Consider the following 25892-nt stretch of genomic DNA (forward strand, 5'->3'; position numbering starts at 1 on the left):
TGCGAGCACCTGTTTAACACCATCTGTAGCCAGCCAACTGCTTAAGCAAGCGGAGAGAAGCAGCAGCTTACTTTGGTGCGAAGATGCTGTGCTGGTAGCTAGTTTGTACCCACAGATGACTTTGGAAGTGGCTTTCTCCGCACGGTACGCGTGGCAGAGCAGTCCCTGTTCTCCACAGGCAGTGCTGTAGCCAGGAATATAAATGCCTGGAGCGTGCAGCTCGCTGTAAGCGCGAGAAAGCGTGTGCCTGCACCTTCGGAGAGGCCTTCTCCCTCTGCCAGGGAGCAAGGGCTCTCCTCCGATCTCGAGCGGGCCCCATGCGGGCAGCGTGGGCGGCCTCCCGCACCGTGGGGTGGGCAGGGGAGGGGACAACTGGTCCTGTTTGTGCGAGAAGCTCGTGTGGAAAAGGGCTTGGGCTCTCCCTCCCTGCTCCTCTGTCCCAGACCCACGTCTGATACACGAGGCTAAGACACTGTATCGCTCGGGCTGCAGCCCGAGCCCGAATAATTCTTTAAATGACGATGTAAAGAGCTTATTTACAGGCTGTGAAAACCGCCCCTATTGCTAACGGTGCTCCTAACCCTGCTCCGCTTCACCGCAAACACCGTCGGGGCTCCGAGCTCCCTCCCTCTCTCTGCCAGTCCCCGCTGTGCTCTGTTAAAATAGAGTGTGAACGCAGACATCAGGAAAACTAAAACACACCACCACACTTGTGAAAGTTCAGTGACTATATTCTAGTTTATTGACTGCAGTCAAGTTTTATTATGCCTCAAATAATTAAATACTGCAACCATGACATTAAAAATACAGGCCAATTTACCAAAATAATTGTATTCTGAAGATTATGTACATATTATACATTTTACAGTATCATGTAAACTTTTTTTTTTTATACATAAGGTAATTCTGATTTATGGTAACTAGAAAACCCAAGATACTCGCTGACAAAAATACTCCTATGAAACATAAGCACTGTGTCTGGGACATTTAGGAAAATTGCAAAGAATGGAAACCAACTATAAAACATAATATAATTGAGTTAGTAGAAAAATGAATTATTACATTCATATAAAAAGTTAAACTAAAAACATTGTTATGCATCATTATTAAAAAAGGGGAAAAAAATCCCGAACCCTCTCCTTTTATATATTAACACACACTTTGACGGGGAGCTACTGTGCGCCTCATTTCCAGCAATGGGGCAGAGCCTAGGAAATCCAGATTCCCATTCTCCTTTTAACATATATTAAATAACTAGGGTCTGTACCAATACAAATATTGTATATATTCATGCACTGTGGTTATGTTCCTAGCAGCCTACCAAGGCACAGGTTTTGTGTCATTCCCCCCCCCACATTTCGGCATGCAGTGCTAGAGATGTTTGCTGTTCAAACAAAAAGCTTCTGTGGGATTTGTCTCCAGCCTGATTTTCACGCTAGGGGACACACAAATCCTTCCAGCATAGGCTTAAAAATAAATAAGTAAAAGAAGGTAAAGGCCTTAGTTCAACATCTTGCACCAATCACGTCAACTCGGTTAACATGCCTTAACCCTCTCTACAGTCTCCGGAAAGCCTGTCACTCAGGCGGTGTAATCGTATTTCTCCAGTCAAATATTTTATATATCAACTAGGACAACAAAATTGTTCCTTCTGTAAATCTCCGCTCGTGTGACAGCCGTAGTGTTCTGATTCGCCATAATGGATCTTCAAGTCTAAATTGGTTTCTAGCTCACATCTCATCTCGGCATACCACCATTTGCATTATCTGCTATGTAGTGCATGTAATTGAAGTACCTAGGTATGCTCGTTAAAATAAATGCATAATTTAACTGTATATAAACAGCTGCCAAAATTAACAGCTGTTAACCTGGCTGTATTTTGAAGGCTTGTAAAACTTGCATATTTTATAACTGTTCTGCACCTATAAAAGGCCTGGTCCTGCAAATAGCTAGGCATGTGCTTATCTTCAAGGATCTGAAGAATCTCATGAGAATATAATGAATGAAACTACCCCACGGCCTCTGCGAGCACCGCAGGCCGTGCCCCGGACCGGTCGTGCGGCCAGCCGTTAGTCCCGAGAGTCGTGTCAAGGAAGACAGTGAGAGCTGTGGTGACTAACGGCGACTGGGTTTAGGCACTAGATGTGTTCCCTCAGATGCTGAAGGTCTCTGAAGTCAGACCCAACATCTCCGTCAGACCTGGACGAGGTGAAAGTGTATTCCAAATTGGCCTTTATAAAACATGCCCGGAATTATGAAAGATTAAACCTACATGATGTCTGTTTATGTACAGCTTTAATAGAAAAGAAATCCTAATCTAGAGTATCAAAATACCGTATTCATATAAACGTATGAGAGCATCTAATAGAAAAGTAAAAAGTGTAAAACAAGCTTTTTTTTGAAATTAAATATCCTAAAAAAAGTTGTTGGGTTTTTTTAAAAAACAAAACCAGGAATTTGTGCTGAAAAAAAAAAAAGGATAAAAAAAAAAAAAAAAGGAGAGAGAGGACTACATCTCCCCTCGTCTACGAGTTTTTGCTGCAACCGCTCTACCTTCCTCCTCCTCCTCTTCTTCCTCGTAGTTTTCTTCACGAGCGTCTTTCTGGTTGTTCTCTTCTTGCATTTCTTGCTCTTGATCTGCCCCGCCGTTATTCTTTTCATCCGCCTGATTGGAGGAAAACAACAAAACAAAACAAAACAAAAAAACCCCAGGTTCAGTGCAACTGCCAGCTTCCTTGTAGTTTATTCTGGGGCAATGAAGGGGAGGGAAGAACGACCGTCAGCTGAGTTGTGAGAGCCGACGGGCAGAAAAGATTTCCAAAGATCCCCAGGCAGCAGGAATGGATGTGGGGGTGGAAGGATGAGCACGAGGAAGCTGGGACAGCGTGAAATTTTAAGGTCTCTGATCTAAAGGAAGCTACGTTGTTACATAATAGCACTGTGACACGATCGCAGCTATGTTCGGTGTTTAATCGTGTCACCAGGTTTGTGGGTTTACACAGTACTTACATTTTCGTCGTTTTCACCATATGGCTCTTCAGCGTTGCGCTCCAGTTCTCGTTTCTTCTCTTCAGTCAAATCTTCCTGGATCTACAAAGTACAGAGACGCTCTGTATTATTTTACTTTCCTTTCAAAAAAGTAGCCTGTGGCATAAACGCACACATTTTCACAGCTACGCTTTTGCAGAATGAAGATTCAAAAGAAAGGGAGGGGAGGGCACAGAGAGGTTAAGGGAGGAAAAAACCAAAACCACCCAACAATGAGGAAACTCACTTCCTCTGCGACCACGTTTAACTTTTACCCGCACTTTTCACAGACCGTCTCATCGTTAGTTAATATATTTAGATTGCCATTCCATGTTTTAACTTGCCCTTCATAGTGAGAGTGTCACGACACAGCAAGGAGTCATTCCCAGCGCTTCCACCCCGCTGCGTACTCCTAGAGCTATTTCAGTTCCGATATGCGATGTAGGTATTTAACAGTAACTTTGTCCATGTTTTCCCAGCAGATCCTGCTGCCAACACCTCCTGGGAAACCACGAAAGAGCAAGGGGGGATTGGGAGCAAAGAGTAATCTCTTCCAACTCCATCCTTGAAGAGAGCAGGCCGCACTGAATCTGTCTTCCAGATGTTCAGATCTTGATCTATTGCTTCTTTCTTTTATGTCAGCACTTTCCCTCCCCTTCCGTGCCCTTTTATGGTTAGGTGCAAAAAAAAGAGGTGTGCTTGATTTTCTTTTGGAGATTGCTGTTATGCACATCTGCTCCAATCGGTGCCCTGCAAGCTGGGCAAGATGCTTCTGAAAGCCTGTACAGCTCCCCCCATGGAAAAACACTGTCTCACCTGGCTGGGAAGCATTCGCCACTCAGTGCTGCCGCCTACCCCTGCCACAAAGAATCATCGAATTACTAAGGTTAGAAAAGACCTCTAGGATCAAATCCAACTGTAGGGAGGAAACCACAAAAGAGCAAGGATGAGACTGCTACTTCCAACAGGGCTCCCTCCCTCTAGGAGCTGCTGTCACATTCACCTGAACAGCAGCAGCCTTCTCGACAACATTAGTAGCAGGGGACTATATTTAGCAGTTGCTTCCAAGAGGAGGCAAAAGCTGCTTGTGACCAAGTTATTTGGGGTTAGGTACCGCTGCCAGCAGAAGGGCACCCATCAAACCTGGATCGCTTTGAGGAATATAGAGGAGAGATTCGGACAGCAGCAACGTATAATACTTGAGCCAACCTACTAAAGGAACTACTCCTGGTTACAGCACCTTAACACTTTCGTCATGGCTCATTCAACCACTGCTCGCTCTTTAGTATTTCCAGTAAGCGCACTGGTCGTAGTCCTTTATGAAACATGCATTAAATGACTTCCTGTGAACCAAAGAATAATTGCCAAAGGCCAACTATTCCCGGTTCCTAATGACCTGGTTTGGTTTAAGTAACCGTATTTTGAACTGGTGAATTCCAAGTGCGTAGCAGCTAACCTAGACAAAGCATTCCTCATAAGAGTAGCTCTTTCCATTGCTTTTTGTAAATCATTATGTATGAAGTAGAAAGTAGCAATCGATTAGGTAGGTATTGAAGAACTGCTGGGCAGCTTACGCCAGTGCATGCATAATGAGCACGCCATTCAACGTACGAAGTAAAGAGTCTCTTCCCCTCCTTTTCTCCTCCAGCTCAAAGCAATGTGCTAACAGCTTCCTGACTATTTGACTCGCGAACAGTAGGGGCTTACATAACTCGGATCGCTTAGGAGGAACGCAGATAAATCAAAGTCAGAGCTAACGAGTAAGTAACTGGCCAAGGAAGCAGTTTGCCCAGAACAGCAGTGCGTGATTAGAGATGCAAAGTTGACGACGTTTTCAGTGACCTTCAGAGGGCTTGAGGTTTTCAGGAATATTTCCTTGCATGGTGAGCGGCTTAGTCTTCTTAATTGCTGCACAATTAATACGGTGTTGCATGGCAGACTGATGGATTGCAGCATATAAGCATGAGCAACACTACAGGTGTCCACAAGTGGACAGGAGGGTAAATGGCAAAAACTTCCTAGGTTTCATAATGTCAGACAAAGTGATTTGGGTTCATAAAAGATACTGAAGTTATATAAGATACCAATGTCGAACGTTAATGGAGATGTGCTTTGCTACCCGATTCCACATATGCTTTATGTCTGTTTTCTTACCTCCTCTTCTCCTTCTTCCTGGTATTGTTCATCCACATTATCTTCCTGCTGGTCAGGATTTCCTGCCATCTGCAGAAAGATTATATAAGAATTCAGTTCTACGTGTATGCCTATTAACGTTAGGAGACTGAAGGTTAAAGCTTCTTGTTCTGGAACGAAAACTTATAGTAACAATAATAGCATAAGAAGTTATAGTGCATTAATTAGCATTAATAATAGCCCGGCTACATGATTTAGAACTGCCCTAAATTAAAAATTAGACAGCAGAATGATTATAATAAAAATTACTTCACAGAATAAAGCAAGACTTTCCATGCTGAGCAGGAAGACAATGAAATATTCACACCATTAAAGACCAATGCCATAAAAATACCGATAATCTCTGCCTAGAGGAGTTTACAGTTTAAACATGGTTGAAATGCGCAGCATTCACTGGGGTGGCCATAGAGGGAAAGCGACACCACTGCTTACAGCCTGACTGCGTGTCGATGGCACGGACAGCGGCACAGGAGTGTGTGGAAAGACATGAAGACTGTACGAACACGACGGTTGTTCTCGCAGGTAGTTGTGTGAAGGGGCCCTGAACTATGAGACTGCAGAACCTCACGGAGTGGCACCAGTGATGAAAGACATACCAGTGTATCACCAGGAGTAATTCCACACTTTTACCTGCACATGTCATATACGGCTTAAAAAGAGCTTTAAAAATCCAAGTTTAGTGTCCTCTCGCCAAGCTGTGCTACACTGTCCTTAAATAGGACCTACAGATGCTTCTTTTCCCTTTACTGACCACGAGATGCTCCTCCATCCCCGGGTGTCCTTGTTTCTCACTGGCTTGCTTGTGCTTTTCATTTTCATCTGGCAGATTTTCTTCTCGCTCTTGCTCAGCTTCCTCAAACTCATCTTCTCCCTGATTGTTGGGATCATCAGCAGGATTCACATCTTCCACAGCTGCCCTCTGTAATTTTCAGAAGTGAAGGTTAAATACATATTTTTATCTCACAGTCAAATTCCCGTTCACTTGAAAGCTACCCTAGTGGGAGCTGTTAGAGCTGAGTCCATCCCCGCTGAAACCAGCTGGAATGTCTCTGCAGGCATCAGGGGTCACTAGACCAAAGCCTAGCCAATGCAGAAGTGTCAGCTCCTGGCAGAAAAGGACTTCAGCACCGACCTCAGACAGAACAGCAGTGTGAGTATCTGTCTGCTAAAAACCACGTTGAAGCTGATGACTTATTTCACACAGGCTGTTCAACTCCTTTTGTTTACTGACTATCCGACAACCGACAGTGCCTGATAAGACCAGGTGAAAGAAGATAAGAGCTTAAATGCTCATGGCTCAAAAGAGCTGATGTGATCTTTCAGTACCACTCTGTCCTGCAATATTAACCTTGTCTGTGTTTGTAATAAAACAAACACCACTTGCTTTTCATCATACTTCTCCATTCAGAAAGCAAGCATTTTCTTTCTGCTTATCATTCAGTAAAAGCATTTCTGATACCTTTAAAGCTGAAAAGTTAAAGATTCTTTAGAAATATTTACTATACAACTTAATTTGCTGAGGGGGAGGGAAGTGAAGATGATACTCCTCATGTTCCACAGCACCAAGATGGGACTTGGGGGAGGGCACAGGACCAAATCTCCTGCATCCAGATCTCTGTGCGACCAGTATCGCAGCTGTGGTCAGCGCTGAGGTATGTTCTCTTTCAAGGTCTCACGATTCTTCTGTACTGACTCCAGCTGCTTTCAGTGGCTACTGAGTTGGCTCTGACCCTCCTAACTAATGACAGTATGAAAAATGCCGTCACCACTCTTTTTCACTGGCCACTAATGAGTTACTCCTGTTATTTTTTCTGAATCCAAGTTTAGCTGATCAAGTCCCAGCTAAGTCCAAATCCTTTGTTCCACCTAAAGCACAGATCAAAGGAATGTAGAAAAGCAACTTGCTCCCAACAAGGAGCCTTTTTCTGATTGCTTCCCAAATCAGTAAGGGTAACTTTATATACATCACAGGTGTAGTTTTAAACTGTCAAACTTGCCTTTCTAGCAGACCTCTGGTTCATCTTATTTCTGTAATGTGCAGTTATGTTAGATGAAATTCTGGGTTTTCACTTCAGTAACGACTGCAATCCATAGCACCTTAATTCTTACTCACCGATTCATCAGCCTGTTGATTTTCTACTTGATGCTCTGGTTCCTGCTGTTCATTTGCATTATTTTGATCATCATCTTCACCTTCATCCTGGTGCTGGTTGTCACGTTCATAAGCTGACAAATTTTTGATATTATTATTGTATTACAGCACTTTCTAGTTAGCCCTTTTAAGAAAGGGTTTCCTATATACCAGCTTCCACGCATGCTTCCGTACTGCTTCCATACCGCTTTTAGCGGCACGCAGCCTTTACCTAAAGCACTCACCTAAACAGATAATGCTAACGGAATTGTTTTACTGCTAGTAGGAAACCGACACTGAAAGATTATAAAATTTGAAGAGACGGAACGAAATGATAGGCAGAGCCAGGAACATAACCAAGAACCACAAAGCCCTACCCTAGTAGCTCAACCAAAAGGACGCTTTTCCTTTCATGAATGTAGATACATCTTTAGTAACACCTGTGTTTCACTCAGTCAGTTCAGCCAGTGTTATCTGAGCTTTTGGTTTTAAATTAAGAGTTTGTATTTCACTCAAATCCAAACGGGATAGGAAATGAATATTAAAATCTCGTAGGAAAGGCAGTACCCAGGGAACCTGTGAACGTGGCAGGGATATAAATTTTATCTTACCTCCTTCCTCTTCCTGAATACCTTGCTCTTCCTCCCCTTGTACAATATCGTGATCCATGTTATCATAACGAGCCTGTTGGCTGAGAAAATTAAATACAAATACATACTTTCAGTTTCAAAAAAAGTGTGGTTTTGCTTTAATAAACAAACCATCCTACTGCATCTCTGCCTCTCCCAGCTCCTGCCAGAATGGGGTCCAGTTTAGCCTTCTATTACCTAACATTTTCTCACATCATCGTTCCTGAAAGAAGATATACTTTACAGAAGACAGACTCTTACCTACTATACTAACTTCTGTGCTTTTATTTCCTCCTGTATCAATAGGATCAAAACTCCTAAACCAGTATATTCCATAATTAAAGCATAAACACTATGAGCTGGAAACAAAGAACTCTTCAGATAAAGGGTCTCAAAGACAGACTACACGGATCAGTTATTTTGTTGACTAAGCAGTTTTAGCTTTCGTCTTGAAAAAGGGTTTATTTTTGTGGTTGTTCTTCCAGGACTGAATAGTTTGACTATTGATTTATGAAAGGCTTTCTCATCTCAAAATCCTTTTGAACACAGGTCAAGTTAATAATTAATATTTCAATGTTTCAGTGAAGAAAATTCAACGGGCTTAAGATTCCAAAAGGCAAAAAATTATCACTAATGATTTTAAACTAAGCAGAAGCATAAGAAAGCATGACAGGGAGGTGAAAGGCCTCAATATCATGAATATAACTGCATTCACAAGAACTTTATGACACTAAAAGGGTGTTTGTTTCTCCTGAAATCATGCTTTTGTCTCTACAATGCAAATATCACTCTTGTCCCGAAAGTCCTCATGGTGTTACTTAAAAACAGCATCTCACATTTAAGAGGAACTTCAGCTTAGCTACCTTAATGCATATCTGATACCGGAGCTCCTCAGTACCACAAGATCATAATTGCTGCTCAGCAGAAAATAGTTACTATTTTAAAGCAAGCTTTAAGACAAGGGGCATCATATGCCAGAAGACCCTAACCTCCTCCAAAGATGTGCATGGCAACGTGCACTCATTACTCCAGACTTCAGAGGCTTCCATAGGAAAAGAAAAGAAAAGGAAGGAAGAAAACCCCCAAATCCTTAAAATAGCAATCAGATTTATCCTTGGAAAGAAGGAGATGAGGTTCACTGAATTTAGTCTCTGGGCAGCCTAGGTTTATAGCATTAAACCACCCTCTTTTCAAAGGTGGTATAGTGGAAGTCATAAAACCCAGAGCACAGACTATGAAAAACTCATGTAAAAGAATTTAACCTTAGCCCGTTTTTAAAGGGTTTTTCTCCTTGGTCTGCCAGTTTTTGCAGCGGAAGCTCTTTTTCTTGAAGCTGTTGCTGCCGTAATAGCTGTCCTCGCAGTCTTTGCTGGTGTAGTGATTCCTGATGTTCTCGTAGCTGATAGGCTTCCTCTGCTCTCTGGGCTGCAAGATGTTGCTGCTCTCGTTGTTGCTCGTAAGCTGGCTTATGTCTTTTTGTTACAGCTCTCGTTGATGTTATCTGTCAAAGAAATATGTTAGTCATAGATCAATCATAATTCCAGTGATCAGAAACAAGCACAGAAACCTGTGACAAAAGGGAAAATTATGCAGATGCTACACGCTATAGGCAGAATTACAGAAAAGTTATTTTAAGTTTTCTTGTCTCTGCTTAAAGTGTAATTATTTTTTTGAACACAGGCTGTCAGTGTTAGGGTGTCTGTGAAAGAAAGAGGAAATAATGGGGTGGGGGAAGCCATGCTCCTCTTATACATAATTAATACTACCCTCCCCCCTTCATATTACCAGTAAAAGCAAGCTTTGATGGCTGACAAGTAAGACAGTAAATATGCCTCCATTCATTTAGCCGGTACTTTCAGTAGGGTCTGCTTTGAGCCTTAAATGCAACTCCGCACACTTTTTACAGCCAGCAGTAACTTAAACTAATTCCAGTTCCACAGCTTAACCTATTGCTGCAGTTTTAATCCACTGCACCTCTTCAACAACGGCTTCTCGTCACGCTGGAGTTACAGAATTAATCTGCTAGGAGAGGAAGCGTTTACAGAGCCTAAGGTGAGATCAGTATAATATATTTTCCACTGGAGATCTGATCTAGAATGTAAATCCAGGATTTACTAGTTTTATTTAGAGCTGCATTGAGCAAGACTTGCCATTGCTGCACACTGATTTCCCCTGGCTATTTTAGTCATGTTCATCTTGCAGTTAAAATTTCCTGTCAAATGACAGCAAACATTTAGATGGAAATGTGTTTACAGAAGGTAGGTGTATCTGACAAGGAAACACACTGCAGTTTGCTGAGATGCATCAAATTAGTAAGGCAGGACAGCTCTCCAAAGTGCTGAAGATAAATCTCATTTTCATCAGCTATCTTCTTCCCATCAGCTACCACAGGCCTCAAATTTAAAGCAGGAGACGGGATTCAACCTGACTGCTCTTTTTTGCCATCTGTTGCTTTTTATCAGCAGAATTAATGTTCGTTAAGCTGCATTTGGCAAGCACTGCAGTATGTGTGCGCTGAAGCTGAACCCGAATCCTATGCATCCAAGTGCTTTGAATCCCAAATTGTCTATTTAAAACAAACAGTGAGTGCTCCCAGTCCCAGGCTTTCTATAAACACGACACCAATCCTACCTAGAAATAGGCGAGTGCAATACAGGGCCAGCAACGATAAGAGACGCCTCCATTTACACAGCAAGTCTAATCAGTTGGTAGGAAAGAGCTCCATACCTCTGAGTGAAGATGATTGCCCAACATGTTGGTTTCTTCTTCTTTCTGTTCCTGTTTTTTCCACTCATGCTCTTCTGGTACTTGATCCTGTTCTTCCTCTAAGTGCTCAGGCTGACCTGCCTGCTCCATTTCTTCCTCTTCAAGTTCTTTTTTGCGTTCCTCTTCAACTTGATCAACACGTTGCTCATCATCCTCTCCAGCTTCTTGTTGCTCCTGAATATTTAGTTCTTTGGCATGCTGGCCCTCATTAGCCTTTCTTTGCAGATGAAATGGCTCAGCTCTGTCTTCTTTTTCCTGGGGATTTATTTCTTCTCTCTCTTTTGGCTTCTCATCCTGCAAAACACACATACCAGATTACGTGTGCACAAGATATTATGGATTTCATGTTTTCAAGTGAGCCAAGGATCAGATATGGATGCCTTTATTCCAGCCTGCAGCAGTGAAGCTGTTGTCAGGAGAGCCAAACGCCTGCTTTGGAACAAGCTACGCCTCCTGCCAAACGGTGTCAATACCTGATTCTTGGCTCTGCACAGCTACGCAAGGTGTCGTACAACTGCATCATGAAGTAGCTTAAGCCCCATTTTATCTGAACTATTACAAATCTGTATCTACAAAGGAAGCTTTGTATTTTTATTTCCTGTAGGTTCCTCTGGCCAAGAACTCTTGTAAAACAAAACCACAGCTGATATTGTAACTTCTAAACTTTACCCAGAAGTTTGCTTTTTTTCTTTTTGAACACTGGATACCACGCCAATTTTAAATATACTGACTCTAAGTGTGCTACTGAAACTTTATAAAACATGTGAAAAGACAATTTCTTCCGAACTTGTTAAAGCTTTTCAGTAACACGAGATACCTAAAATTTTATAGACGGCTTACTATTCAGAAAATTAAGATTTTTTTAGTAACTTCTTAAAACATTTTACATAAACCAGTTTTAAGTGCATTTACAGTCATGTGAGAAAGGGCACCATGAATATATTTTTCTACCACTCAATAATATGAAACTGTTCCTTACTGCTTGCTTTACTCAAGAACTGACAAAGGTGTACAATTAAACATACACTTCTACTGGAATTTAAGCACATCGCTAGTATTTCGGTGAGTAAGACCCATTTCCTAGAGCGTCTGTGGCCAGTCAGGGCTTTATACCTCCTTATGCTCTTCAGCCGCAGCTTCACGGTGTATTGGGAGGTCGCTGTGGGGAGACACTGCTCGCACCTCCGTTTGCTCATTTGGTCGTTCTAACTTCTCAGGCTGTCGGAAACTTGACATCTTGCTGAGTGTGTCCTTCAACTGTTTGTATTCATCCACCTGGGACTAAAGTCAACACATCCATTATAGCGTGTCCAAATCAATTTCTTAATAAAATGTAGTCACCTCGGAGTGAACTTGCTGGCAAGACACACGGTAGAAAGACTCAATATTCACACCAGAGCAAATACCAGGGAGGAGAAGGGACACGAGCTTTTAAAATTGGTTGCTTCCACACACCAGATAGCTTTGATTCATCACAGTCTTTTCAGCCAAAGCGCACATGCATACAAAGTATATTAGAAAAATCTCTGTGGGACAAAGACAAAGATTTGTTTTATTCATGCCAAGCAGGAGAACTGTCAAAAGCGGATGATGCGGTAATCTTGGCAGGCTGAAGCGAGGGAAATCAAGAGAACCACAACTGCTCCTTTACTGGTAGAAAGAAGTGCAGTTCCTTCAGAAACAGTAGCTTTTTAAAGTATATATACACATCATGAAAATGCCAAATCCTCAACGTTTAGACAGGTGTTACACAAGACAACAGCCAACATACAGAACTGAGGCAAAAAAAGTCAGAGTACACCTTGGGTGAAGGGCAAGAAAAAAGAAAAGGAAAAAAGAGGGAAAAAGAAAAAAGAAAATATAAATTTCTGAAGTCTTCCTGAAATGCAACAGTAATATGTTGTAATGTGAATTTGCTGTTTAACTTTGTACAACATCAGGATACTTTCAAAAAGCTTTAAAGCCCAATATGAGAATCCAGACTGGCTGGTTGGTAGACAAGTCCCTGTCTACACAGCAGACGTACAAGGAAGACTATCTCATAAAGTAAAGCTTTTGAGATGGACAGGATCAACTGACCAACTGCATACACAAAAGGTGGTGCCCCACGAGAGGGTTCCTCTGTTGCTCCAGCAGAGGCGGTGGGTGTGTTTAGTACCCATTTTGAAGCTGGAGATGCATTTCATAATCCTTTTTAAAATTCAGGTTAAAAACTGGCTACAGTTTACACTCGGTGACCGTGTATGTCATTTGGTGTGTTATGTGGTATCATAGCAATCAATAGTACAGCAGACAGGCATGATGCATTGATGTACAATGCATAATACTCATACAAAACAATATCCACAGTGCTACAGATTGACATGATGCAATGCATAATGGCTCCGAAGCTAGACGCACCTCGAAGCATCTTCAAAAGACTATGGCATCCGTTAAAACAGACGGGCCTAAAAGCAAAGCAGAATGCACAGTAATTACTCTTGTCATTCCAGAGGGATACTTCTGCTTCCTGAATAACTGCTGGAGAGTCCAATAAGAAATTTTAGAGGAAAAAAAAGAGTATTTACTTAACATAAGCATCATACGCAGGTCTCCGATTCTTTTTTCCCCCCCACTCGCTGACCATGCAGAGAGGCTAATATACTAGGGTATTTAAACAGTGCACGTTCCAGATCAGAATTCAAGTACTCCATTCCACTGCACGAGCCGCTAAGCTGAACACTGCGTTTCAAGGCCATAGCCTAAGAGGTATTAATACTGACAGAAAGACAGGGTTTATAAAAATATGTAATGAATCTGTCTGGCTGTTTGAGCTATGGAATCGTACAAAGATTTCGGTGCCTTTAAGATTCAGGTCACAAATTCATTAGTGCAGTATTGACTGCTGATATTTAATGTCTAGAATACACTTAGAAATAGAGGGGTCATTTATTGAGCTGTGTTTCTAAGCAATAATCCCTCATGAACTTTCAGTAACTGGTTTGCAGGAGAAACTACGCATCTGTGCTAAACACCTCCTGTTCTGAAAGAATGTGCAAGACCCTTCTGTTGAAGGAAAGGTTCTCCATATGATAAATGCCACATTCTGACTGCAGATAGAAAGGCTTTGTGTGACACAGTTTTTCTAGTTAAAGAACTGAATTGAAGCCAGAAGTATACAGAGCTTCCCTTTGGATTTGGTGAACCTTAAATCGGACCCTGCATCTGCCCTTGTGGAATTTCAGATGTTAGCAAATACATACAAAGCAGCTAATGTGGCCAGTGAGAGAAGAGCTTAAAATTAGCTGCCAGCATATTTTAGTACCGGAAATTAAGGTTCTTCATATATTTAGTCTGTCAGGGACTTTCCTGGTCTATCAGGGACTTTCCTGGTCTTCCCCTATCCTTTGAATATCTACACATATTGACATGCACCACAAGCAGAACTGGGGAAGAAAAAAGATCCAATGCTTTTAACGCTGCTAGTGATTTTGTGGACCGTGAAAATACTTAAATGAAGAAAATTAGTCAGGAATAAACATAACTTCACACTGCCTCATTGCCTTTCCCTCTGATCTTTCACCAATAATCTTCCTCTGCTCCAACACTGCTCCTGCTCTCAGATTCCCTGTGGCCTATACAGCTTGTACTGGCACAGCTGACTGAACTTGCAATAGTCCAGCAAAGTTTGCACTTCATGGATAGTTCACTTGAAAGGGACATTTAAGAAAGGTAATGCTGCTGCTGCTTCTTTTTAACTCGTTTGAGTTCCAGCTGGAGTTTACATTCCTCCATATACACTCTAGCTCTGTTGCACTGATGTATATAGCCTTATAAACCTTCCAGTCATACACAGAAAGAGACTTTATAGTATACCAGCATCCAGGTCTTTATAATGACATGTGTGAATGTCAGCATGTAGGATGTTAAACTAGTAGAAGTTCTACCAGAGAAGACAGAGAAAGGAAAGGTATTCGACAGCTCTCCCGGAAGCAGAGATACTCTTCTTAGCAGTAATACATGCACTCTTGGGCCTATAGTACAGCTCTCTATTTTCTGACAGCCCTATGATTCGTTGCAGCTTCTTCTTAAGAGCAACCCCTTAACTCATGCATTTCCCTGCAGTGTGCAGCATGGTGCTAACCGCAAACCCCCCATGCGAAAGGCTCCATGCATAACATCACAGTCAGCTGAACTAGGAGAAACAAGTGCTAGGAAGGTCAGCGCTAGCAGAGGCTGCTTTCCTTTCTGACCTGTGCAGCAGCTAGTGCACTCTTGTGGTCTTCCAATGTCACTACAAGCTCGTTGTGTTGGGAGAGTAAGTTCTTATGCTGTTGCTACACAAAGAGAAGAATATTACACGTTTCACATAAAGTTCATTCTAAAGGTAAAGTAGGTAGCCTAGGGGATTTTGAACTAGAAAGATAATTTATTCCGAAAAGAAAATCCTGAGTTGGAATGACAATGTTTATTTATTTAACATGGAATGCATATTAAACACGCAGAGAGCAAGCATGCCAGGAAAGAAAATTTTGGAGGCCAGAATTTGTGCAACTAAAATAAAGTTACAAGTTGGAGTAGATGTTGATGAACATTTAAAAAAAAAAAAAAAAAAGAGCTGGAAAACATTCATTTCAGCAAATTTAGTCTGCCAAAACAATTCTTAACTTGCAAAGTCAAACCTGCAATTCCAATTTCCATACTAAATACTTCTCTTCCAATTATTTTGGGTTTGTTTTGTTTTACCAAATGAGCACGTACCTAAAGTGCAAGTGGCAAGAGACAATAAATCCAGTTCAGCCATATTCCTTTCCTTTTTGCCACATAACAGAAGCTACACATCTTCAGCACAGCCCATTTCTGGCTTGTTAAAACTTGGGAAAATTTTTAATTTTCCTAATGGTCTTGAAAGTTCTCCTGAAAGCAAAGCCTACCTTGACATCTTGTAGCTGGGTGTGAATGTCTTGATGAGCTTTTCGCAACTGCCTGTTCTCCTCCCGTAAGTTATACAGGGATTCTGTTTAAAAGAAATGACATACAGAATTTAAAGCCACTCAGATTTAAAGTTCTAGATTAAGCACCAAAATTAAGACTATAACACAAACTACATAAAATCCTACACAATTGCTATAGTAAAAATGAATTAGAGTAATTGTATGGCTTCTTTACGTTACATCTGTCCCCAGCCCTATAGAGACCCTTACGTTTTCAAGCAGAAAATTGTAATGTTTGGTTTTATATTAGCACACCCAGCCTGCAACTGGAATTATGCATCACTGTTCATGCTGGGGACTGCAGAGAGCAAAATTCATTATGGTAATCTGAATCTTTAAAATGCAGAGAGGAAGCCACCCTCCCCTCTTCCTCCACATCGCATCTGCTGAGTGAGAATTTTACGTCGTAGGACTAAGCTATTCTTTTGGAAGAGGTGCCCAGATGGCCAGCATACTTAAAAAGCTTTACGTTCTGGGACCAGGGAGAGGGGCTTCTCTTCCCACTTCTTACATTATGTCGATGTGGAATATTGCAAGCAGACACAGGCAAGCTCTTCCCACACTCCAAGCTGCTAGGCTGCAATCCAGCTCAGTCCAAGAGCTAGCTGTATGACTTCACTGGTGTGATGCCAAGGCAGAACTAATACACACAACCTCTGCCTGCAAAATACCGTGCAGACAAAACTGCCGTCAGCTCCAAAACTAATTCATGTGTTGGTGACACATGGCAGAAAGTGGCTGGAGGCCCTTCATGGGGAGAGCCCCGTCCTTTTTTCTATGCAATTGTGTAATTAAGATTGAAGAGGTCTGCAAACTGCAAAGAATCTCTTTAATAGGAAACTAGATGCAAAGAGTAAAAAATGACCGCTTCATCGTCCAAGTATACAGGTGCTGCATGTTTCACACAAGCTGATACATATAGAGAAAATGAGGCCTAGAATGTATGTAAAGTCACTTCATAAAGGGGCATGATTAAATCTCTGATAGAAACGGCAAACGTTCTTAAGTGTGCCTTTCATTTACAAAAAAAGAGTAAAGAGGTAAATCGATTTTTCCAGGTTTATACAAGTCTTAGAACTAAAAATGAAAGACTGCCTAAATCAGCCACTGACACTTGATGGACTTTTAAGTGTGGTGTTTCTTACTATTTCTCTAGCCTAGACAGAAACATGAAGCACCCATATGAATAGATTTCAGAGAGAGACCACAGAAAATAATCAATAAAATGTAAATTATCAGGAGGCATAAGACGGATGAATGATCTGTTAGTGAGAAGAGAGACAATGCCTTTCTGTCTCACATCATACAAATACATATTTTAATACGGGCAGCCAGGTACAGGTTGCATATACCCTTCAGCTTCGAGATCTCCTGCTCTTTTTCCTGCTGCAGTTGTAAGTATCGCTCCTTGTGATCACTGAATGTTCTGCTAAACTCTTCTCCTTGTTTTCGGTGATCTTCCTCAAGGTCAGCATGCTGTTTCTTTAGTTCTTCATGTTGACTCTGCAAACACCAAGTTGGACACCAGAACAGTTCTGTATCTGCATATCTGGCTAATATTGTCTTTGGCAATTTGTTGAATAAGCCCAGATGAATAGGAAGCATTCATAACAAGAAGTTTGTTATTCAACGCATGCATATTGCAGCTCCTCTCAAACACAAAGTGATCTGTGTGATCAGTCATCTCCTGTTCTAGGGCTACGTCACCTCACCCTGCAGTTGCACTGTCCCACTGGGAGCTGCTGAACGTGTCTAAGAAATTCCTTACGTGCCAAACTATGCGAATAACGCTGATAAGTCAGCGTTCCATACAAGTAATTGCATTTGATAAGATTAAATTACTGCCTGGAAAGCCTGACTAGGAAAAACTGTAGTAAAGCATCTTTTAACAGTACTGTTGTAAGAGGAAGGCACCATCGGTGTACTGACGTTCTGGAGTGAATTACCAGAAGCCAGCGAGGCCATATCTCCCTGACACACCCAGGTTCACAGGTCCCGGCATGCTGCTATCTCAGTTACCTACCTTCAGCATCTGGTGTTGTACACTCAGCGCACTGTATCGGCTGTTCGAGTCTTGCTGTAAGATGAAAAAGCTAGCGTTAAACAGAACAATGCTGTCCCTAACCTCTGTACACACAGTTATTTAGGAGTCGCAAGCCAAGGGACGAAACTCCCCAGGAAACAAATTAATCTCTCCACTTGCTTCAGAACACTGCAAGCACTTATACTTTGCCCTTACTGCAGCTACAATGCATTTTAACTCAGGTTATTCAGCTCACAAACTGCTCTGCAGTTTCAACATTGAGTAGCCATAAAATTCTAATTCACTCGCTTTATAAGAGTTCTCTACAGATCTCTGGGTCCTTTGCCAGATACAGCTTTCATTCTGGCACTTGGTACATAAAACAAAGTTTCTTGATGTTTTTATACTTTCCAGTTCAAAGACCACGTGTTAGAAAGTTGTCACTGTCCTTTTCCCTGTGGACTAAGCTATAAAAAGATCTCTAATGCCTTATTATTCCTCCTTCCCCTTAAAAACGGTAACATTATGTTTGAACCATCGTAACATAAACAGGAGGATATTTTCTAAATTAATTTTCTGGAAAGATATTAGGATCTCCTATTACAGCTCAAATAATTGGGAACTGCAGGGCACTTAGTCATGCAGAGTAGAAATTGAATAAGTGAGCACTCTTTCAATTAGTATTTTGTGAGACCTCTTTGAGCAGTTATAATTGCAAAGCATTTCCTTTTTCTTGCAACTCTAATAGCATCGACTATTAAGAACCTGTATGAGTAACGATGACTTACCCTTCCTTTATTTAGTGTTTCCTGTGCTTCTAGTTTATAAACAAGAAAATCTACAACACAAAAGGGAAAATACACATGAGAAAAGCCAGGCAGATTAGAATCTGTACTTAAATAACATAACTACTGCGTACATAAATTCTCTCCAGAGCGGAATACTTACACAGTTACAAGTTTCCAGAAGATCTTCTAAAACTACTATAGAGAATTTAACACTATGCTCAAATTTTGACAAAATATTTCCATTAAAAAGTTTCAGAGTCTCATAAAATATCTTCATTAAGAAGTTTCATATCTTAGTGTGAGAGATAGGGGGTACAGGCTCAAGACTACGGACGGGCAATTAAATCTGTTACCTGAATTCTCTCAGTAGCATCATTCAAAAGGAAATGCACACTTATAAACCGTGTATTCTTGTATTAGGATAAAAAAATATGTATTTTAAGAAGTGTGAAAGTCTAGGCTAAGTTCAAATAAAACAAAAATTTCCCTTTTTGTTCCTTGATCCTCTTTTCAGGGTTTGAAAATGCCGACTCACCTGTGCAGAGCAATGGGACTGCTCTACACTAGATGGCACCAGAAAGCTATCGAGAACTGCACAGTAAGAATAATTTCTTACACATTCTTAATCTTTGCTAAAGTAGTTGTTTTAATTCAGCGGCTGAGCCGTCAGTTTTAGGAAGAATACAGGCTTCACTCTGAAAATTGCAGTGAATTTAGAGCAACAAAAGACTTGGAGAAAACTCAGAGGATTGCATTCTGCAGAAGTTTCACAGAAGGCAGATGTGGAAGAGATGCGATGTGTGCAACATTCTGCCCTCGCACACCCCTTAACGGAACTTGGTTTTGATCAGAAAAGATACGTAAACACGTGTTTACCCTTAAGCACGTGTAAAGATACTGATTCAGAGTCTAATTTCACATTGATGGAATGCAGGAAAAGATCCCATGTTTTAAATTTTCACCATGCCGGAACAGGATTTACACATGCCCATACTCTACATCTGTAATAAGGTTACGTACATTGACATACACGTATTCTCTGTGTATACTATGCCATGTTGCAGTGATCTGTAAACAGTACTAAAAAGATTATTACTTTTTAAAACATTAGATTAAAAAAATAAATGAAAAAAACCCAACGTACTAAAACAACCACCACAGACCTGCCGAGGTGGTCCTGCTAATGTCTTATACACTGGTAACTCGTTCAAAATTGAGCAATACACATCTGAAGTTACTTTCCAAAATAATCAAGGTATCTTAAATGTCAAAGTGAAAAGCAGGTTCTTACCTTCTTTCGCTTTCTTATGTTCAAGCCTTTCCTTCTGTAATGACTTTTCTAATCTTGACCTGTGTTCATACACAACTGAGAAGAGAAGTTTTGTACACAATTAATTTTAAGAGCACTACATACAAAAAACACCACCCACCCCCAGCGCACCCAGAGAGCATTGGCACGGAATGTACCAGGAAAATACAAGCGGAATGAGGTCATAGGGCTGTTTGTATAATTTGGGACAGGAACTTTTTTCCTTTTTTGCGTGCTTTATTGATCCAGAATTCTAGGTTATTTCCATTGCATAAACACTGAATGCAATAACCGTGTAAGTGATTTGTTTAGGGAGAACAGCCAGCTATGGTGGACCTACATGAAAGCTACCAAATCCTCTTTCCTTCTCAGCTACGCAGGTACACATTTTCCCACGCTTTTATTCTCTCCTGCCTTGTTTGTAAAGAGGCAGGAAATAAGACAGGACAACCTTGCTGCCAGTAAATCCTTGCAGCAAACAAACTGGCACAAGGAGGGAAGAGAGACGCACAAGAGCAGGACGGCTTAGAAAGGTGCAGTCGTACACTAGACAGGCTGCTCAGCCTAAGACTTGGAGAACCTGAAATCCCTTCCTAAATTCTTCCAAAAACTTGGACAACTCAGTTTTCTGTGACCTCCTTCTTTGTAAAGCCCAGATCCTTCACACCACAGTTGACCCACAGACTGCACAATTAAATGCTTAGGTATCGTGTCCTCAATTTCATAGCAAGCACGTGCCAACAGCAGGTTATACATATGCTAAAGCACCCTGTGCTTGCATGGAATACCCACATAACCTGAGGAGGATTCGGGGTTGTTTGAGGGTCTTTCTTTACCCCCGCATTAAGGCAGAAAGAACAAAAGAGATCACCTGAAGGGCTAGGATAGCTAAACTATAAAGCTAAACTGGATGCTTCTCTGTAAGGCTAGGGCATCAGAGACTGCTCATCAGGAAATCGTTTCAGTTTGAGAGTAAAATTTAATCTTCACCAATTTTAAAATCCATTTATGCATTTTCTTTCATTGAGTAAAAATACCCCAGCCTGGAGATGAATGAAGAAGTGGTCTGTGTCCAGCGCTTCAGCCAAAAAGCACCAAGCTGAGGTTTTAGGGGGACCACTCAGTACAACCGGCAACATCCTCGGCAGACCAGGTAACGGTAGTCACGCGGTGTATCGCTATCCTCTCCAGCGGGGTCACTGACTACAGAAAAATGCACGTGGCTTTTTGGAAGGATGCTCTGACATCTTTGCCAAACTCTACAAGCCCTTTGAGCTGACACTGCTACCAGAAGAGGTGGTTCTGCTGCTTGTTGTTGTACTGCCCTTCCCTTCGCTCTCACTGCTACGGGTGATGGGACAGCAGGACCTAGCAGTTGGGGACAGGGCATGCAACAATTTCTCCTGGTGCCAGTGCCAGCTTGGTGAGTTCTTGGGAGCAGCAGCAATGACTGGCAGTGACTGGGAACACCGGGTGGTGTGGCAGGAGTCTCACTGTTTCAGGTTTGACCCTAGAAAGCAGAGACAACCTTACTTCTAGAATTTTACGGTATAACAACTACTCTTGGTCATATCCTTTGCATACACCATACCATAACAGATTTTACATTTATGAATTTGTCTAATTGTTTGTTTTATCAATTTAGGACATCCAATAAAGCAGAATTTCATTCTGGCTTGTGTTTTGAACATCTAGTTTCAGGCGCCTCTCACAAGCCACAGGGCACACCAGTCCCTGTTTGCCCTTTCCTCACCACTCACTAGACCAAATGATCATTATCTGAAATGGCCCACCAAGTTTGCAGCAAAGGAAAGATATTCATTAAAACTCCTGCAAATGCACAAATACATTTGCTCAAGCTCAGTTTAACACAAGTACTTTTCACTGTCCAAATTATAATTTACGCTCCTTAAAAGAGTTATTAATTTGTATTAACTGAATGTGTGATTGTTCCTTCAAAATTAGGAAACTCATTTTCTGAGAAGTAAACCGTTGTTGAACATAAGCCTTCAACAGAAAGCATCAAATAAAGATTTGTACCTTGGCAGCTACAGAAAACTCCTCTTGCACCTTAAAACATGTTCTTAATTCCAGCAAGGTGCATTCTGCAGGCTGTTTAGCTACTGGCTTATCTACAAGTGTTTACATTTTGGCTTAGAAGCTGGATTGCTAATCAATCCCTGTCACCTATCACTACTTTGCTATTTATCTTCTGAAGTCAAGGGCATCAGTCAAGATGAACTAAGGTATCAACATCCCCCGCAACAAAACAAACATCTAATGAATATTCACAGAGTCACCAACAAGTAAGCTTCCAGAGAAGGGGAAAAAAGAAATGGCAGCACTACAGTGATGGTTTTATCTAGGCACTGAAGACTGTGAATGCCAAATCACATTGCAAAGAGAACAGTGGTTGTAGCATAGCAACTCAGGAGAGAAAAGAAAATCCATAATGGCTTTCCCCTCCCATGCAATCAGGGGTAGAAATAGGCTTTTTGGCAAACAGACTAAACCACAAACGGATTCAGAGGTAACATTTTCCATCTCACTTCTTTGTCTGTGAACAGACAAAGACAGTACCAAACAGTACCTTCCTCTGCTTCTCCTAGTGTTTTAACAAGGGTGGGGGAAAGGAAAACCCTGCACAACAAGCCCATAAGGGCACAAAGAAAGGAGAAAGAGAATGCAATAGTTTGGGTTTTAGGGACTGCGGTGCCCTGTACCTTTCACAGCTAATTGCTCCTCTGCTGAGCTTTGGCTTTCCTGTCTTCACCCTTCACCTCGCACTACCAAGCAAGGTCTCTACACCCCTCCCAGGTAGTGCATCCTCACTGCTACCTTCTGCGTGCTAACTTTTGAAATACTGGAACAAAACTGTCAACGTCTTAAAATAGCCCTTCAGGTGGCCAAAAAGGGCTAAGAAGAACCTCCTCCTACACCTCTCCCCTTCCAGTTCATTTACTGGTTGGTTCAGCAATGGTTTTCTCCGATCAAAGTCTGTAATGTGCAACTTGATAATTATTTTCTGAATAAACATCTTCATTAAGAAAGCAGAGTTTCCATATTTTCTCACTTGCTCTTTTGGGGAGTAGGTTGCAGGTCAGATTTTGTAAGTACACAGAGGAGTTTATCTCCCATAAACGTAAATTGTTCCTACCAGTCGGGAACTTCCTAGGCAAGAGTCCAGACTACAAGGCTGTTGTTCCTACAGCAGGGGATTTCTTGTTCACTACCAGCCTGGATATATGATGTCTGAGCAAGAATCTCGAAGAAATAAATACACTGAAAAACACATTTTCTATTACAGGTTTCCCAGCCAGAGAGTGGAACCTACCTAAGGAATCTGGCAAATTTCTGCTGGTGTGATGCACCAACGTGGCACTTCACAATGATATTTTCATAGCGTAAGTTCTTAATTTCATACCAATCCTTGCACAAATAATTGAACTTTGTTTCTACGTTATATTTAATAGACTGGTACAAAAAAGGGGGAAAAACATTGTAATCTAACAGCTGATTTGCACTATTCCAAAGCTGGAATAACTGCAGGTTACCTATATAACGTATGAACATGAACATACAAAGAACAACGTGACTCCAGAGGCAGGTGATCCAGCCTCAAAGAGCAAAGCCCAGAAACGGAACCGGTAACATCACAGCTAGTTAAACCACCTTTCGCCTTCAACAAGGAAATAGTTAGCAGTTCTTGAATTGTTCCCAATTAAATCAAGTCCTTGAGTTAAGAATTTTCTCATGCAGAAAGGAAAGTGGAGGAGAAGTAGGGGGGTGCAATGGTTCTCAGAAGATTACACCACTTTGGCCATTTCTGAACGTTAATTGCAACATGGAAGTCAAGCAATCTCATGAAAGCAAGCTTATTTAACAGCCATGGTTATTTCTCTTGTCTTGGCTTTGCACCTCTAAGCAGTAAAACTACTATTAAGCAAAATAAGCCATTACTGTATATTTAAAAGAAAGTATTTCCTATTTTACATTATTGGCAATTTTGCAACTGTGGTACTTTGGTCTGTCAGAAGCATGATTCAAAACTCAAATAGCTCAGCTCCTACTATCCTATATCCTGGAAAATTAAGATTACATTGGGATTTAAATATACATGATGCAAGAAATCTTATTAATTTCATTGTTATTGTTTCTTATGCAATTCTGCAATCTTCTCTGAGCTTACAGTAACACCACTCGTTTAAAACCAGCAGATTTCAGTAGTCTTGGCAACATTCACTGTTACGTTCTCTCAGACTGTGGCAGAGTTGAACTGAACCAGCAGTGCGTGGTAAGCTGCACTGGCGCTCTTCTAGTAACACTATGAAGGTCTGTAAAACACAGACTTGTTATAAAAATACAGTTAATTTCCAATTCTTGTCACTGCAGATAGAACCATTTAAAATGTGAATCCATGCAAACAACTTTTCTGCTGAGAGTAAAGCATGTCCATGAGCCAAGGAAGAATCCCTTCATTACGGGATGTAGGATAGATTTTCTAGTCCAATGACAATAATAAAAATTTTTATCTCGGAATAGATTTCTTGACTCATCTGACGCTAACGTTTCATGCTGGGAGAACATGCCACTAATATAGCAAGACCTGCTCCCCAAGCTTCCAGCTCTGTATGTGACTAAGTCAGTGAATCTGGCTTCAAACAAGGAGATTCACAACTGATAATCTTATCAGAACAAATTATCAAACTGTGGGTAGTTCCCGGACAAGTATCAGGATTTCTCACCACAGTACAAACCATACAGGTCACAGTACACACTCCGCCTATTTCAAAGGTTTTCAGCTAAGAGTTTAGCAATAAAGGGATATTACAGTGACATTGTAAACGCCTAAGAAAAAACCTTAAGTATTCCCACAACAAAGACTAGGAAAATTGTGTTTTAAGTATAGCACAAGAAAACAACATTACAGAAACCATATATTTATTATATATTGAACAAAATGTGAAGCTATTTCATATTTTATGCCCTTGAAGTTTTCTGGTTTGAATTTATACAAAAAAAATGACAGAAATAGAAGCCAAGATAATGTGAAATCGATTGTGTGTGAAAAACAAGCATTCTTCTGGCTTAATTACGGAACAATTTTACATACAGGCAGGGATGGACTGCTCTCATTTTGCTGACTGAAAACCACAACTGTGTGCAGTATCACAATTGAATTTACTTTAAAACAAACTCCTACACTTTTCAATTTACTCACGTGAAGAACGATCAAGTAACAGCTTTGTCAAATTGCAGCCAGTCACTGCAAAAGAACAGAACTTCTCCTGGCAAACTAAACCATGCATTGGCAATTGTGCTTAAAAATAACCACTGCTTTGACTTAATTCTCTAGTCATCTCTTTTGCTCAGAGCATTAATAATTTTAAGAGAGAAGGTAGTATTTAATATGCGGATCTTCGTATTCAGGGGTTTTGTAGTGTTTGTCATAGACCTGCCACTGATTTCAATTGCACAAGAAGAAAGCAGTAACATCTACTGCTTTCAAAGAACCTGCACCAAAAATAACCCATCAATTAAAATACACCTGTTCCTCTGACTTAGCCAGTACTCCAGTAGGAAACTAGAATTGGGGAATGGTACTTGAGCAAACTACGGAGATTTAGGTCTGCCTAGCTTGATTGCAGGCAGCTAGCCGTATGCCAGAGCGACGTCCCACCGCGTCGTGCTCCCAACGCGGAGTGGTTCTACATGAATGAGATATGCCACTGCTACAAACAGCTCCACTCAGAGCTGCAGGCAGAGACTGATCAAGTGCCTGCACTTACATCAAAGTTTAGCTGTAAACCAGATAAGATCTACCCAAAGATAACAGAGAATTGACTACATGTACTTTTATATAACATTTTCAATCGTGGAACACTGAATTTTTCCCGGATAAGTTGAAATGTATCTGAAGAACCAAAGAATAGTTCAGGAATTACCTTTAACCTGCCAGCTGACGTGACGTAAAAGTTTTGCTTTGACTGCAGTTCTGGAAATGGGGGAATGCTGGGGAATTTGGCACACTAATGCAGTTTGCCCCAGAAACG

General features: G+C 41.2%; 1 protein-coding gene across 2 annotated transcripts in view; it reads right to left on the reverse strand.

The window, feature by feature from the left end:
* Positions 1 to 719: 719 nt before the first annotated feature.
* GOLIM4 (golgi integral membrane protein 4) overlaps positions 720 to 25892 on the reverse strand; it is a 34602-nt gene continuing 9429 nt past the window's right edge. The window contains exons 2-16 of one of the 2 annotated variants that reach the window (XM_009514939.2): positions 19822 to 19896; positions 18531 to 18580; positions 17743 to 17796; positions 17072 to 17222; positions 15660 to 15742; positions 14979 to 15062; positions 11860 to 12027; positions 10708 to 11040; positions 9243 to 9481; positions 7963 to 8042; positions 7334 to 7446; positions 5972 to 6139; positions 5182 to 5250; positions 3010 to 3090; positions 720 to 2665 (exon numbers count right to left, since the gene is read on the reverse strand). In XM_009514939.2, coding sequence (XP_009513234.2) covers positions 2510 to 2665; positions 3010 to 3090; positions 5182 to 5250; positions 5972 to 6139; positions 7334 to 7446; positions 7963 to 8042; positions 9243 to 9481; positions 10708 to 11040; positions 11860 to 12027; positions 14979 to 15062; positions 15660 to 15742; positions 17072 to 17222; positions 17743 to 17796; positions 18531 to 18580; positions 19822 to 19896 — 1904 coding nt within the window. In that variant the 3' untranslated portion in view covers positions 720 to 2509. The remainder of the gene's footprint in view (positions 2666 to 3009; positions 3091 to 5181; positions 5251 to 5971; positions 6140 to 7333; positions 7447 to 7962; positions 8043 to 9242; positions 9482 to 10707; positions 11041 to 11859; positions 12028 to 14978; positions 15063 to 15659; positions 15743 to 17071; positions 17223 to 17742; positions 17797 to 18530; positions 18581 to 19821; positions 19897 to 25892) is intronic. The other variant, XM_064457941.1, reaches the window with a different exon arrangement.

Source organism: Phalacrocorax carbo, chromosome 7 (genome assembly GCF_963921805.1).
Source record: "Phalacrocorax carbo chromosome 7, bPhaCar2.1, whole genome shotgun sequence".
NCBI classification, from domain to species: domain Eukaryota; kingdom Metazoa; phylum Chordata; class Aves; order Suliformes; family Phalacrocoracidae; genus Phalacrocorax; species Phalacrocorax carbo.